This window comes from Choristoneura fumiferana, chromosome 8, assembly GCF_025370935.1.
Source record: "Choristoneura fumiferana chromosome 8, NRCan_CFum_1, whole genome shotgun sequence".
NCBI classification, from domain to species: Eukaryota; Metazoa; Arthropoda; class Insecta; order Lepidoptera; family Tortricidae; genus Choristoneura; species Choristoneura fumiferana.
This window is the reverse complement of record NC_133479.1, coordinates 19354089-19370855: the sequence shown is the minus strand read 5'-3', so window position 1 is coordinate 19370855 and position 16767 is coordinate 19354089. Positions and strand designations below refer to the sequence as shown.

At 42.0% G+C, this 16767-nt stretch overlaps 2 protein-coding genes across 3 annotated transcripts; one reads left to right on the top strand and one right to left on the bottom strand.

Annotated features, from left to right (window-relative positions):
* Nucleotides 1–633: 633 nt before the first annotated feature.
* LOC141430704 (oxysterol-binding protein-related protein 11-like) lies at nucleotides 634–8275 on the bottom strand. The gene is made up of 5 exons (XM_074091566.1): nucleotides 7917–8275; nucleotides 6566–6727; nucleotides 6081–6178; nucleotides 3794–3872; nucleotides 634–1928 (listed from the first exon to the last, which is right to left on the bottom strand). The coding sequence occupies exons 1-5, from the start codon at nucleotides 8100–8102 to the stop codon at nucleotides 1824–1826; spliced, it is 630 nt and encodes a 209-aa protein (XP_073947667.1). The 5' UTR covers nucleotides 8103–8275; the 3' UTR covers nucleotides 634–1823.
* A 110-nt stretch (nucleotides 8276–8385) lies between these two features.
* LOC141430702 (uncharacterized) lies at nucleotides 8386–16533 on the top strand. 2 transcript variants are annotated; one of them, XM_074091562.1, is made up of 7 exons: nucleotides 8386–8699; nucleotides 8914–8985; nucleotides 9227–9662; nucleotides 9893–10203; nucleotides 10715–10812; nucleotides 13247–13407; nucleotides 16249–16533. In XM_074091562.1, exons 1-7 carry the CDS (start codon nucleotides 8604–8606, stop codon nucleotides 16473–16475), a joined length of 1401 nt encoding a protein of 466 aa, XP_073947663.1. In that variant the 5' UTR covers nucleotides 8386–8603; the 3' UTR covers nucleotides 16476–16533. The 2 variants fall into 2 exon arrangements, with proteins under 2 accessions (XP_073947663.1, XP_073947664.1); XM_074091563.1 differs by having other exon boundaries at nucleotides 15981–16341.
* Nucleotides 16534–16767: the final 234 nt, after the last annotated feature.

The following is a 16767-nucleotide window of genomic DNA, read 5'->3' as shown; positions in this document are numbered from 1 at the left end:
AAAAAACATCAACAGTGGAAACTTGCAAAGTACCTTTTATTTTTCACGCATTTTTTATATAATTATAAATTTTTAGTTTTATTTATTTATTTTGATTGATTTTTAGTTTTACATAAAATAAAAAATATTAAAAAATATATAGAAACTTAGTTTGTGGGTGTTGACACACATTATAATTATTATAAAATAATATTATAAAGACCAAGATTCTACTTTATGCACTAGACTCTACTTTATGATCCAGCATAAAAACCAAATTTACGAGCATGAGAAGTGAAAATAAAATTTTATTTCTTTATTTGGAAAATCCCCAAGCCACTTTCGCGTATTGCCAACCGTACAAGAAGAAATAGCCCTGGATGTGTGTTTTGGACCGAATATTCTATAATAGAAAATTTATATACTAAGCCCTACCGCACATTGGGGTTTTAAGAAACTATAAAATATTGATACAATGAAATAAATAAATAACTATCACGACGATTAGTCGTGGCCACGGCAGCTGAAATATGGCCGAAACGTCGAGGTGATTCTAGTATCATTTTACGGAGTTCCCGGAAGCAGCGTAGCGGTAGCTCAAGGTATAAATACCTAAATAACCTAAAACAATATCTACAAGGAAACTTCCATCAGTATTTTACATTTTATTTAATTTAATAAGACAAATGGTCTAATAATACAGCCTTTGAAAATGCCCAAATGATTCAGACTATATACAAGTTGTAAGTAGGTACCTTTCACAAAGGGAGCAGTTTTAATTTATAATCGTCGGAAATATCTGCATGTGCACCTGACTACTTTGTGGTTATCAAATAGGTATGCGTAAAGTCAATATTTTTTATTACCTTAAGAGGGCAGAACACTATTTCAATTATAGAATAAATCTTCCCAGACGAATTTTCGTGTGTTTTTGCGTGTTCATGCAGTTCCTCCACCTCCGCACTGTAAGAACACACAAATCACACAAACCCATCTATCACCACCTTCTACTGCACCAGTTCCCGTTTGCCCGACGTCTCTGAGGCTCGCGATCGCAATCAAATAACAGTTTTTGTATGCGAAATCTGTCATTTGATTTCGATCGCGACCGCCAGAAACGTTAGTTAATATGGCGTCAGATCTCATCTTCAGAGCAACACAACCGTTCACTATGCGGGAAACAATAATGTACAACTCGGAATGTACGCGGAATGGTCGCGTATTATCAGGGCGTACAAAATATTGCGCGCGCTGTAACGTACGTAGTGATAATGTACGACGTGATAATCTGAATCCAATCGATTCGAATGAATAGACATTTTGCGCCGCGGATCGAGCGAGCGCAGTGAGCGAGATCGATATAGTCGGAGCAGATCCGACCCGGCCGGGTTAGGTCGAAGGGCGAGGGGAGGGCGTCGCTCTCGCCCTTCGTTAGGTTTTTTTAATTATTTCAATCACGGAAATCGTAAGGCATGATAATCGGAAGACATAATGCCTCGGATTATCACGTCGTACATTATTGCGCGTACATTATTGGTTCTCTGCTAGTTCGGTATGGGGTGATAATGCACGACATGATAATTCGTGCACGTAAGCACGGATTATCAGGCCGTGCATTATTTATGCGTGCATTAACAAGCCGTACATTAACTACACCCCACTATGCTACCAGATGTTAGACAAGAGTCTACCATAAGGTCGCGGGTTAGCAAAATAATAGTTTCAGTTCATTAACATGGACCTCCTCAAAACACCTGATTCCATAAACGATTTAACAACCTATTTTTACGTTTTCGGAACAGCTCCCTCATAAACCCCATGGTCCTTGGCAGGCGGCTGCGAGTTCAGTGTATGGAGTGGTTGGAGAGGCTGAGCGTGGCGTACTGCTGCTGCCGGTGCAGGATGCCGAGACACTGCAGCAGGCACTGCATGCTGGCCGCTGACGTCGCCTGCAACAGTACGGGCCTGTTTCACCATCACCACCCACTGATTCATTTTATTTGACGGATAAATGTGATGCCATCTCCGTCTATTCGAACACAACAAACAGAGACGGCATCACGTTTATCCGTCAAACAGTGGTGAAACAGGGGGTAGCACTGCTACAGCCGAGGGAACTGGATCGTGGAACCAGAGTCCAATACAGTGGGGCGGAAGGGGCGGCCAACAATGGCCCAAAGGTTCCCTGGTTGGTACGCTATTCAGGACGGCGACAACGAAATTCGAAAATCGAAGTTCATTTCTTGCCGTCTCGCTGACGCTAATATTTAATGCGAGACAGAGGGACGGTATGATACGAATTTTGAATTTCGTAGTAGCCCCGTAGCGTAGCGTAGTAGTTTCTTAGACGGTATAGATAGCGCATGTCCACAATGGATAGTGTAAAAATCAAATCGTTTATTCTGTAAGGCACTTGTCTCACCGCCGGCGAGGAAACGATTGGCTATCGACTATTTTCTCGCTCAAGAAACGAACAAAAGATATAAGATCTTGTGTGAGTAAAAGAGACACATATATTAATAATTGATCGCTGGCTGTTCACACTGTCGGCGAGAACTCGCTCTTACATCTTTTGTCGCAGCAACAAGAGTTATAAAACTCGCTGAGCTATAGATACTCGCTCAGCGATGTCAGCTTGGCGGCCGCCCCGCACGAGCGAGTCGAGTGGAGCGAGTAATCGCCCGTCGCACGCGAACACTCGCTTACAGCCGAGCGACAAAACTACACAGGCTTCTCGCTGCTCGCCCACTCGTTTCTAGTTACTCGCTCTACTCGCTTCTCGCTCATCGTCGGCGGTGGGACAAGTGCCTAAGGCTGCAAAGGGCTCTAACACGTCACTTTTTAAGTTTACGTAGTCTTAAGCCCAGCACTTGTAAGAAAAATTGTGCAAGTTGCATTACATTGCGGCGCTCGATTGACCACTACAAACTCGTTGGCTTCACGGCCTCGCAATGTAATGCAACTTCCACGATTTTTCTTGCAAGTCTAAACTCAGCTTTACAAGGCATCAGTTTTGCCGTATCCGTCCGTCTGTCCAAAGTTTAACTTACAGACTGCTGCCGGTAGAAAGCTGTAATTTTGCATGAGTAATTTATATTTACGGCTTTCTCGCGGTTTCTTTACATAAAACATTACAAAAAGATTTGTTGTGAAAGCATCGACTACCGACGACCAAGACCAACCAGATAGCCAAGTGGTTAGAGAACCTGACTACGAAGCTTGGGGTTCCGGGTTTGATCCTCTGCCGGAGCAGATATTTGTATGAATAATACTAATCGTTGTTTTCGAGTTTTGGACGTTTGATATAAGTATGTTGCCAAGTATCCATAATACAAGCTTGGCTTAGTTTGGGACTAGGTCAATAGCAACATTTTTTTCAAAAACAAGAAGATGTAAGATATCAGTGTAAGAACACATAGAAAATGTTCGCTCAATTTAGAAGAAAACCAGACGCCCAAAACGCTCGATTTTAATGAAAATTTGCACTTTAAAGTTGAATATTTCGCAAACAAATCAGTGAATCGAAAAATCGTCTGAGCAAACCACTAATGGTTTTAAAAGACCTCCAACGATATCCCAACGATACCCCACACTATAGGGCTGGATGAGAAAATTTATTTTATTATTTTTTATTCTTCCATTTTCTCGGCATAGTTTACATATATAACCGTGCAAAATTACAGCTTTCTAGCATTAATAGTCCCTGAGCAAAGCCGCGGACGGACGGACAGACAGACAGACATGGCGAAACTATAAGGGTTCCGTTTTTGCCATTTTGGCTCCGGAACCCTAAAAAATGATTATATGTATTTACCTTCAAAAGGAGTAAGTCAGGGTCCGTGTGGGGGAAAGGCGAGTCAGAGGACTCTATGCACCGCGCGAGCGACGCGTCACTGCAAGACAAAAACAAATCATTCACTTTAATATTGTAGGTACTTGTCGTCAATCTATCAATGCACTACATGTTTTGGTAGAACCAGATTACAAATCAAAGATGTATAGCCAGCAACAAAGATATGGATACAACCAAAGTACAAAAAATATGTATACACGACCTTAATGTTCAGGGAATAAAGTCCTGTGTACATATATTTTGGCACTTTGGCTGTATACATATCTTTGTTGCTGACTGTACCTTTTTTTCGCAAACTTGCAATATTTTGAAAGACCTGTCAGATGAAATCCAACACTACGCAGATGAGTATAAAATCATCTCCACTACGTCTAATCTTGTTAACCAACTTCAAAAGGGGTATCGTTCTATAGAGCTTGTGGAAAGACAAAGGATCTCATTTCTCCAGACAGCGTTTTTTACAAAATGTTATTCCGAAGATTTATTTTATAATCCCATTGATCTATGAACTTGAAATTTGGTGAGCGGAATTTCTGACTGGTATCTGTCTGTGGCTGAGGTGTGGAATTGCACGCCAATGCCTACGGGGGAGTTCAAGTAAAACGTAACGCAATTTTTGGAGATTTTTTGATTACATTATAGTATGTACTTCGCACCTTCGGTAGAACAAGGGCATAATTTCACTTTTTACAAATTTTCAAATTTTTCAATTTTTAGACAATTTAGGCCTTGCACTACTGAAAGTACGATATGAACGAATTTTTCGTTTTTTAGAGGTCCATTTGACGTTTGTCGTTTGTTTGCGATTGGCTCATTTGAGCAAAGATTCGATTTGTAGTAGCATTCGAACATGGCGGATGTAGACAATATCTAATTTTGCTATCATGATTGGTTATTTGGAGTCTTTTTGTATTTTTTATTTCAACTCCAAATTTGTTACTTTTACGGGTGGTGTAGGGGTTATAGCACGCAGCACGGATTGCTGAGGACCTGGGTTCGATTCCCAGCGCTGGTCTCTTTTTCTGGTTTTTCTGTGCATCCATGTCTCAGTTTGTATTTTCGATATGGTTTCACGGGATACCCGTAAAAGTAACAAATTTGGAGTTGAAATACAAAAAGACTCCAAATAACCAATCATGATTTGATTGCTTAGTAGCGACATCTCTTGTCTGGGTGAGCGGTTGGTTCCGAAAGAATGTTGACGTCTCTCGATGAGAGCGAAAACATAGATGTCGCTAGTGCTGCTGCATAAGTAGCGTAGTAGAAATAAGCAACCTGAGATATGTATGCATAGGAAAAATTCGTGTCTAAATTCCTGTCCAGCGGTGGTGTAGGGGTTATAGCACGCAGCACGGATTGCTGAGGACCTGGGTTCGATTCCCAGCGCTGGTCTCTTTTTCTGGTTTTTCTGTGCATCCATGTCTCAGTTTGTATTTTCGATATGGTTTCACGGGATACCCGTAAAAGTAACAAATTTGGAGTTGAAATACAAAAAGACTCCAAATAACCAATCATGATTTGATTGCTTAGTAGCGACATCTCTTGTCTGGGTGAGCGGTTGGTTCCGAAAGAATGTTGACGTCTCTCGATGAGAGCGAAAACATAGATGTCGCTAGTGCTGCTGCATAAGTAGCGTAGTAGAAATAAGCAACCTGAGATATGTATGCATAGGAAAAATTCGTGTCTAAATTCCTGTCCAGCGGTGGTGTAGGGGTTATAGCACGCAGCACGGATTGCTGAGGACCTGGGTTCGATTCCAGCGCTGGTCTCTTTTTCTGGTTTTTCTGTGCATCCATGTCTCAGTTTGTATTTTCGATATCTAATTTTGCTATTTCATTTCTGTTTCTTTGGCTAGTTGAAGTATAATTTTGATAGTGTTTTATGCGGCGATTAACCTTAACAGTGAACAGTAATCACAAAATTCTATATTGCTCTTGTGTCTGTCATTTTTTAATGCGCAAGTTGTCTCCGCGTGGTTTCTGGAATTTTACTATCAAGTTGCAAAAACTACAATCACCGTACAACGTCCCTCTCAAAGAGAGTTTACCTTGACACTGGCGAAATTGTCCTATTAACTAGGATAGAAAAGCCATATTTTAAAAGAGAAGAAGAAGAAGAATCATGAGCAAACGTCAAACGAGAAACGGACCTCTCAATACTAACGCCATCTAGCGATATTTCGCCTCTGTGAAAACCCTTATTGCGTTACGTAATACTTGAACGCTCCCAACGCCACACAGTGTGGTACCTGAGTTCAGTCTGCTGCAGCTGGTGCCGGGCGGAGGCCATGGCGCCGTGCACGGCCAGCTGCTCGCGCGGCTGCAGCGGTGGATTAGCGCCCATCGCCTGCAACATTATACCATACTAGCTGTTACCCGCGAGAACTATGCAATTTTACGGGATAAAAACTATTCTGTCCTTTTTTTATTTGACTGGAAGGCAAACGAGCAAGTGGGTCTCCTGATGGAAGAGATTACCACTGCCCATAGACACCAGCAACTGCAGATTCACCGGCTGTCTTACTCTCCACGCCGAAACACAACAGTGCAAGCGCTGCTGCTTCACGACAGGATTAGCGAGCAACATGGTGGTAGCAATCCGGGCGGCCCTTGCACAAGGTCCTACCACCGTCGTATCTTTGTTTACGCGCTCGACAAACATGTATTTTGTGCCGAATATTCGGTATTCGGCCAATTAACTATTCGTGGCATCTCTAGTATGTAGTCCTGTTACCTTGGTGTGTATCTCGGCGATGGCTCGCAGCCCGTTGACCCACTCCTGGCGCGCGCGCGCGTCGGCGGCGCGCAGCTTGAGCATGTCGCCGGACGCACAGTTGACCGTGAACGTGCGCGAGTCCTCGTCGCTCGGGCATACAACTGCGGCCGCTAGCTGCGCCTGCGCAGTAACAAAGAACTGCTGTCATCCGCATCAGTAGGATTATGTTGTTTAAAACACAAAGCTCCCACTCTTAGAAGACCATAACATCATCATCAGCCAGATGTCTACCGTTGAACAATTAAAACCTTTTTTTTATTTTATTTTTTATGGAAAATGAGCAAGTGGGTCTCCTGATGGTAAGAGATCACCACCGCCCATAAACATCTGCAACACCAGGGGTATTGCAGATGCGTTGCCAACCTACAGGCCTAAGATGGGATACCTCAAGTGCCAGTAATTTCAATAGCTGTCTCACTCTGCATGCTGAAACACAACAGTGCAAGCACTGCTGCTTCACAGCAGGATTAGCAAGCAAGATGGTGGTAGAAATCCGGGCGGACCTTGCACAAGATTCTACCACCTGCAAAAAAGCTTAGAAAACGTCCACTAGTTGAGTGGTGAGTGTTACACTCAACTAGTGGACTGTTTTCTAAGCTGAAACTCGAATGAATTCACCAATTCCAATAAATATATTGGAATTGGTGAATTCATTCAAGTTTCAGTTTCGACATGCAGGAATGATAGATCAAGCAAGTCAAGTCAAAGACTTAGGACTGGTTTGGTTGCTTTACATTTGGCAACTTTTTTAGAATCTCTAGGGGGGGGGGTAGCTGCCCCTCCCTGCTCCCCCTGGCGATGCCCATGACACTCGCGCTATCGGCGGTCAACCTGGTAGGAGGCCAATTAACACTACATTTTCTGGTTCGTAGTAGAAACTCAAGAACCTTCCTCTCCCAATGGTTATATCTATTTTTCTAAAATTGTGGCCTGCCCACTTAGGCAGTCAAGGCAAGGGCACAATCATAAACTTAAATTTTGTTCAAGCTTGGTGGATGACTAATTCTTTGACGAATAATAAATATTATTGAAAGCAACCATTATGTATAAGAATTATAACTTTGTTACTTAGGACCGAGGGTTATTTAAACAATTCCAGTTATGCCTGTACTTCGCAGACCTGTCGTGTCCAAATGTTACATTTATAAATAACGTGCAGTAACAAATAAAAATCAGTTAAACAGGCATATAACTTGTGTAACTTTAGTTATGAATGCATTGAAATAAAGTAATTTATTTCTACTCTGAATTGCGTTTATACTTAAATGATTTCATACGGTTATTGGGAGATAACGTGGGCTCAATTTACCTCTCCGCGGGCAGGCTGTCCAGGCTGGACAGTGTCTCCGGGCCCATCAAACAGGTAGTACGAGAGAACGCCCGTCTCGGGGTCCACAGCAAACCAGCGCTGCTGCCAGCCTTTTACCACGTTCGTGTACTTATACAGCTGCCCGGAGAGGGCCCGCCCTGATCCCACTCCGACGCCTTTCATCATTTTCTTGGTAACCAATATTTACATCGACTTTAGAAAACTTGACACTCCATTGGCTGGCGTTTAGATTTTGCGGTCTTTGTCGTCATTGGGTTTCGAAATTGTTTAGGATGTGATTACTTTTAGTAATTTAAATATGCAGCGCTGTACAAAAAAAATGGAGATTAAAATTAAGTTTCAGTGGTGATGATGGTATCCGCTTTGAAACATTAATGTTTTTAAAAGCTCATTGCGTAGTTTGTGAGTCGGTACTCATACAAATAAAACGCTTTTTGACAGCAGCAATAATGACATCACCGTGACATCTCCTGACATATCCCAGTTTGTTTGTTCGCACTGAAAACACTCGTTAAAAAGTGGTTGGTTATAGGTGCTGTTTTGATAACCGACTTGTTTATTCGCTTCCTTGTTACTATATTTTGTTATTTTGTAGTTATCCGTTATTGTTAAACGCTGTTCGTTTAGCTTTCCAGCCAGACTTTCTTTCAATGTGCTACCTGTAAAATGGTGTTCAAATTAGTGCGCGTAGATACCGAAGAGTCGACTAAAATTCAACTTCCAGTAGGAACACATTTAATCGGACGACATTCTTGCCTCGATGTAAGTTCTGAGAGAACTCCACTCTATTATATATACTTACCTATAATACCTAGACATTTTAAATAAAAAACATAAAAGCCACAAGTTTTACTAATAATTATTTTCCTCCTACAACTACAGCTTGTAATGCAGCCAGCTATCCTTTAAATTAACTGATGTTGTCACTGCATATAGTTGCTATATTGCTATAAACCTTAAGTAATCTATGTTTCAGTGTGATGATAAGCGGATATCAAGGAATCATGGCCGTCTAATTGTTACAGAGGATTCTCTGGTTATAGAGGCGGTAAGTTATTGATAGGGTTACAAGCAGGGTTTTCCATGGTTTGGCTGCTTTTTTAGGTAGGTAGACATTTTTTAATTGGGAACAAAACATGTTGCTGACATAAAAAAATAATAGACCATAGACTTCATTGTTTCTAAGATATACTTTATGCAAGCATTTCATTAAATTGAAACTGACATTGGCCTAAGCCCTAAAAGCCGGCCATTCGGGGGAATAATAATATTTTTAAATTTATTTTCAGCTCCACCAAAACCCTTGCTTCTTCACAAAAAAAGGTTCAAAGGAGAAAGAAATTCTAAGGAAATTGAGTAAAGAGACACTACTGAATGGGGATAGATTCGGGCTCCTACCAGGGAACTACTGGTATGAAGTGCTGCTGTGTTCAACGGAGAATGACAGTCAAGCCACTGATGTGTCAAATACACCAGAACTAGTAAACGGCGAGTCTGAAGAAACTAATGAAAGCAATAAACCAAATGAATGTGAAAGTAAACCAAACAATGAAAATGTTCCTGTAAATGAAAAAGATAGAGAAAATGATGAAACAATACAGGACAGAGATGCAAGCAAAGTGAATTCAAACACTGATGTTGGATTTGATGATAATTCTGAATTATTAGATTTTGATTTAAACGAAACAGTTGAGAATGTTAGAGCAGAATCACCTTCTCTACTTGGTAAGTAATAAATACTAATAAACTGTATCTTGTAAAAAATATACAAACCATATCCACCCTGCAGGCTTTGTCAATGTTACAAGAATGAAGTCAGCAAAAGTCCTTATCAATAAATTTACAAAAAAAAACAAACAATATGCTTCATCAAGACCCATGTACAAATATAATCATTGTAGAAATCAAATGTAAACACATTATTATCAATTATTTTTTACAACTTAAAATTCCAGATAAAGAACAGGAAGCAACAGACAATCAACCAACAGCTAATCCTGAAGCAAGCCCCAACACCACCATAGAAGAACCTGTAGCAGATGCCCCACATCCAAGCACAAATGACCCTGATCAGCCACACTCACCTACACCCAAGAGAAGTCATAGTCCTGAAGGAACAGATGATGAGGGTGCTAAGAAAATTAAAACTGAACCAGTAGATGTTAAAGATGAACCAGTTATTAAAGATGAACCAGTTGTTAATGCTGAACCAGTTGTTAAACAGGAGCCTGATGATGTGAAGGCTGGACCTAGCAATGATCAAGCTGTAAGTTGATAGGGTTTTGTATAACATTTTACTCACTCTACAAAACTAAAATGTAGATTGTCACTCTCTATATGAACAGATGACTCACATCTTTAATCGAGTTTAGCATGACATGTTGATGAAAATGTGGGTAGTTGTGTGGTGGTATTAGTTTCAAGTCAAATGAATTTAATTTCTCCACAAAATGGCGATAACTCTTAGGGGCTGTTTCACCATCCATTGATTAGTGTTAACTGGCGGTTAGGTGTGATGCCGTCTCTATTTGTTTTGTTCGAATAGACGGAGACGGCATCACATTTATAAGTACATAATTAATACATATTAATACATAGTATTTAAAAGATAATCAAGAATTAAGAAAATGAATTATGCACAGTAAAACTGCATTTAAGGTTTTTAAAGTCCATATCTAAAATGTTTTTAACTGAAGCATATATCAAGAGAAGGCTAAAAGGTAGTTGTTTTGATTCTCTCTCCCTCTTTTTTGGCTTAACTATAATGTTCACTCTAGGGCGCGTCGGCCAACGCTGCTGATGCGGCCAAAGCGCCTCCGTCGCCGGCCAAGGCTCCGAACCGGGAGCGCTGCCTGTACGGAGCCAACTGTTACAGGTATGATCCGTTATGCGTGTTTAGTTTACGTTCCAAATGGCTGTGCTGCAATTAGTACCACAATTTGCCACTAGATGGCGCTGGCTGTAGGATAGATGTCGCTAACGTTTGGTTAACTTAGTTATTTAAGCAGTGTAAGAATTTTTGTTTCATTATGCTATCTTGAGCTACCCATAATAGTTGGTTTTCATAATTGAACCCTATTATAGAGGGCGGTTTTTATTCGGATTGTACGGGCGAAGTACAATGCGTCTATGTGAAATTGGACAGATTAGCTCAGAGCAGAGATAGCAAACCTTTATGGGTGATTGTGCCAATTTTGACTCTTAATAAGGTAGAGGCGATTTATATAGCGACCACATGCATTGATTTGGAAATTCAACCTTATTGTTTTAGTAATAAGTTACAATACTGCCCAAAGCCAAAAGGTGCTATCTCAAAAAAAAAAACGAGTTATTACTACTATTGTGTAGCTTAAAACATTCTGCATCACATGGTGTAAATGACAGAGAAGCGATTTTTTTAGGGTTACTGGCAACCATAATAACCTGACAATGTGTGTCTGGATGTGGAAAATTTCTTAATTTTATTAATAATATTGTATCTTTTACTCTACGAGTAGGTGTGATAAAGGCTTATTCTATTCTAATCTACTATGAATTCGTTTTATGGTTGCATTGCACAAATGAGTAGGTATAAAACTATTAATTAAGTTTGTGGTATTCGGTTATCAATGATGTGCCCAAATTATTTTGTCCTGTTCCATAACTGGCACGCGTGCCATTGGTTCGCCAGCCCTGGATTAGCTCATTGTTCCTGATGTTGTGGACTTGACTCTAAAGGCGAATCTAGAGGGGGGAGTCGTGGGGGTCATGACCCTCTGTTCGCTGGGCCGGGGCTAACCTCCTGAAGCCCAGTGTCCTTCATAAAGGACACTGGGCGTTCGAACATTAAACTTTATGTTTAGTGTGGCTAGTTTTGTTTTGTTTCACAAAATATATGTGGGTACTTGGGGAGTTACAGTGACAAATTAAAACGGTGGTTGTGGTTCGTTAGTCCAACAACTGGTAGCCATCTGGTAGCATGGTGAACGGTTGTGTCACTCTGAAGATGAGCTCTGGTTGAGTTCGAAACGCGTCAGTGTGGTGGTGGTGATAGATGGGTTTGTGTGATTTGTGTGTGTTCTTACAGTGTGGAGGTGGAACTGCATGAACACGCATATTTTGCATAAGCTTAGCTATCGTAAGGTCGCGGGTGAGCAAGGAAATTATTTTAGTTCATAGATAAACTCTAAACTCGGAAGGTGAACTGATTTTAATAAAATGGCCAGGCTGGACAATAAAAGCACGGTATTGCAAATAAACTTGTATTTTAGCCGTTACGTTAGCTACGTTTGTTATGATAAACATGAGCAGAGCGGCGTGAACCACCTAGTGGCGTAACCAAAGGCCCTGGGGCAAAAAGTAAACTAATGCCCCAACTAAACTACTTATTTAAAATCGTCTTTTTTTTTATACGACTGGATGGCAAACGAGCAAGTGGGTCTCCTGATGGTAAGAGATCACCACCGCCCATAAACATCTGCAACACCAGGGGTATTGCAGACGCGTTGCCAACCTAGAGGCCTAAGATGGGATACCTCACGTGCCAGTAATTTCACCGGCTGTCTTACTCTCCACGCCGAAACACAACAATGCAAGCACTGCTGCTTCACGGCAGGATTAGCGAGCAAGATGGTGGTAGCAATCCGGGCGGACCTTGCACAAGGTCCTACCACCTGCAAGAGTCTGCAAGGTCTGTTACGTATTCGTCGTGTTTCGAATTCGATGTACTCCAGATTTGTCATTTATAGTTTTTAAGTCAGTGTACGAGGGGCCGTTAGCTCGGGGGCCCTGGGGCACTGCCCCGTCTAGCCCTCCGGTAGCTACGCCACTGGAATCAGCTTTTGTGTTTTGTGGCTGACTGGCCGATAATAATGTACTCTGTGACTGGCCGCCCTGCAGGGCTACTACGAAACTCGAAGTTCGTATCGTACCGTCCCTCTCGCTCTCGTATTAAATAGTATAAGTGTCAGAGGGACGGCACGAGCACGATACGAACTTCGAGTTTCGTTGTAACCCTGCTGGCCGGACGAGGCGGTGTTTCGCTGCTCTCGCCCGCGCCCTTCTCTGCCATATAGTAAATATGGAGCAGCGCGTACAAAAATGATCATCTTTCTGCGACAAAACAGGAGAATTGATTTTGTTATTCAATTAATGTTATTTTGCAATAAATAAATTTCAATGTTTTATTTGCGAAAAAATAAGTAGAATTTGAAAATGTGACCCCTGGCTATAAAGACGGATTCGCTTTTGCCGGAGAACATTTTCACCATGGTCCTGCTCGACATAATTGTTTTTTTTTTTATGAGAGTTGTTGTTATTTCGGTTGTCAGACGCAACCCGCAGCACAAGGCGCAGTTCAGCCACCCGTCGGACGCGGACTGGGGCGCCGGCGAGCGCGCCGCCTGCCCGTACGGCGCCGCCTGCCGCAAGCGGGACCCGCGACACTGGCAGATACACGACCACCCGCCCGGCACGCGCCCGCCGCCGCCTGGTATGTTACCCAGGGCCGGCCTTAGGCTGCGTTCAGACACGGCGGGCATCGCGCGGTTTTAGCACACCGCACACCGTCTTTTTCTCAAGCAATAGGCACTTGTCTCACCGCCAGCGAGGAAACGATTGGCTATCGACTATTTTCTCGCTCAAGAAACGAACAAAAGATATAAGATCTTGTGTGAGTAAAAGAGACACATATATTAATAGTTGATCGCTGGCAGTTCACACTGTCGGCGAGAACTCGCTCTTACATCTTTTGTCGCAGCGACAAGAGCTATAAAACTAGCTGAGCTATAGATACTCGCTCAGCGATGTCAGCTTGGCGGCCGCCCCGCACGAGCGAGTCGAGTGGAGCGAGTAATCGCCCGTCGCACGCGAACACTCGCTTACAGCCGAGCGACAAAACTACACTCGCTTCTCGCCCACTCGTTTCTAGTTACTCGCTCTACTCGCTTCTCGCTCATCGTCGGCGGTGGGACAAGTGCCATACTCTGAAGAAAGACGGTGTGCTCAAAACCGGGCGATTCCCGCCGTGTCTGAACGCAGCCTTAGCCATCTAGGCGCCCGAGTCATGCATTCGGCGCCCTTTAACAGACGACAAGCGACAAAATGTCAGGTCGAGATAACTCTATAAAAGTGAATACCTACGCAGTCTAGTTTGCCCTTTGAACGATAAAAATGGTAAGTAGTTATTCAAATTAAGGTCCTTCACATTTGCGATTTGTAGGCGAGTTGAAAGCGAGGCGAGCGCGCAGCAACTTCGCTGCGAGCGCGTCACGATTTTGCTGAGAGCGCGCAGCGAGTTCGCCGCGTTTAGAGCTGGCCCTATACTCATCCCAGCCTATATACATCCCACTGCTGGGCACAGGCCTCCTCTCAGAACAAGAGGGCTTGGGCCATAGTTCCCACGCGGGCCCAGTGCGGATTGGGAACTTCACACGCACCATTGAATTGCTTCGCTGGTTTTTGCAGGTTTCCTCACGATGTTTTCCTTCACCGCAAAGCTCGTGGTAATTTTCAAATGTAATTCCGCACATGAATTTGGAAAAACTCAGAGGTGCGAGCCGGGGTTTGAACCCACGACCCTCTGTTTGAGAGGCGATAGGTCAAACCACTAGGCCACCTCGGCCCTATACTACGATGTGCAAAATTCGAACTTCGTATCTGGCCGTGACGGCCGCTAACGCTGCTTATCCTCCTAACGCCCAAGTCAAATGTTTGATTTATGAACATCAAACTTTGCCATTTATGATAGTTTGATTTAAAATTACAATAAGTCCTTTATAATGGACTCTGGGCGTTAGGAGGTTATATTATTTAATACAAGTGAGAGGGACGGTACAATACGAACTTTGATTTTTGTAGTCCGCCCCGCCCCTAAAGCTGTCACTTGTGATACCCGCAGCAGAATTATTAATTAGGATTCATCATCAGGTTATTCGAAGCGAATCTTTATAAGATCAATTTTTATCTCTATGAAAGATTCTAATATGCTATACAATAATATGTACCATCAGCCAAATATGTGGTCTACCACCCTAAAGTTCATAATCGTTTGCATGTCATAAAACAATAATGCCAATAGACGTGTCTGTCAACTTGAAAGTTCGACTTTAGCGACATATTCATTTTTTTTTTTTTTTTGTTTATTTGGGCACAAACGGTAGGTACATGGTTCTTAAAAATAAACAAATTACAATTTACATAAACCAATAAAGCTGCCACCACTTACTGATTCATTTAAGTAAAAGTAAAATGATCGGGAAACCAAACTGAAAACAGGTTTGTTGGCTAAACACAAATACGGTCAGCAGTTACTATTTAAAGATGAAACTGCAAAATTGTAAAATGAATGCTATTAATCCAAAAGGGACAGAATGCCACTCTTGAACTTAACTAAGGATAAATGAAATACATCTACTTGACAGAAATTAGAATTATGGGCTTTACAGGCTCTGTTAATATAAGAGTTAGATTTATATTTTTTCCTTGTGAGGGGAACATGAAATAATTTATTGAAAGTTCGTGTGTTCAAACGGGAAGCTTTAAAACCTAATCTACTTAACAGATAGGGGGAGTCTATGTAGTTTCCTACGATTTTATACAAAAATATCTGATCTCTTAATGCGCGCCGGCACTCAAGCGTAACCATCTCGCTTGTATCAAATCCAGGTTTTTTTAGGTTCATTTGATAGGAACTTGTTTAAAAATTGATAGACCACTTATTTGGCTGATGGTACAATCAGCAACAAAAGTAGCTGGTTATTTTTGTACTTTGTCGTTTCACAGCCACGTACTTAGCGTCATACAAGATTGAAAAATGTGTTAATGTGACAGAGTAAAAAAGTAACCAGCTACTTTTGATGCTGACTGTACATGTCGCGGGTATTAAGATATAATAAACAAATAATGACTGAAATTGACTGGAGTTGGGAGAAAAGATTGGAGTGGTCCTAAAGCGAGCAGAACAAGATGTGATTCAAGTCTCCCGGTCTCCATATTCCACAGGAGCACATAGAATCAACTCATTAGACTCTCTTAAGTAGTTAAATATTAAACTTGTTTCCGCAGCCGGCGCGCGCGTGGTGGAAAGGCGCGGCAACATATTCTACATCAACGCGCAATCCGTTAACTTTTATGACGACCACTTCCAAGTCGAAGACTCCGAAGGAGACAGCGTCGATTTCGATTATGAGTTCTAGTCTTTGTAAATTTTGCACCTGAGTCGAGACGGTTCAGAACGATAACCATTCAAAAGCAAAAGTTCCTGCTGTAGCCTTGCTGTTATGAAATGAAAATACAAAACACAATTAAACTAAGAAGTGATTGTTTATTTTAGTTCGAGACCAAAGACCAAGACCGAAGCCAAGGAAGCAAAGGGTCAGGTCTGAATCGGACGAGGAGGACACACAGTCTCCTGGCCTCATCGTTCAGGGGAAGAGACCCCGGAAACCAATACCCAAAGACAGCCCTGGATCTGAGTCGGAGCCCGAAGATCCCTTCAACAGCGATGGCAGCGAAGACTGGGAGCCTCCCACCGATTACACAGAGTCTCAAGACTTTTGATTTCATCCGTATTTATAAGAAATAATTAGGTTTGTTAATAAAAAAAATCATGATTATTTCAGTTTTTTATTTTTAACACTTCAAAACATTTTCGCAATGATATAAGGTAACTAACTTGACCTGAGGTTTGTACAGTCCAAGAAACTGAATCGCATGCCAGTAGCTTCGTCGCTGCCTTAATTTAGCTCATCTCGAAGCCAGACTTGTAGCTAGTGAACAGATGGGAAAGCACAATTACTACATTGTAGCTAGCTACCAAATCTGGCTACGACTAAAGATATCGCTGTATGTC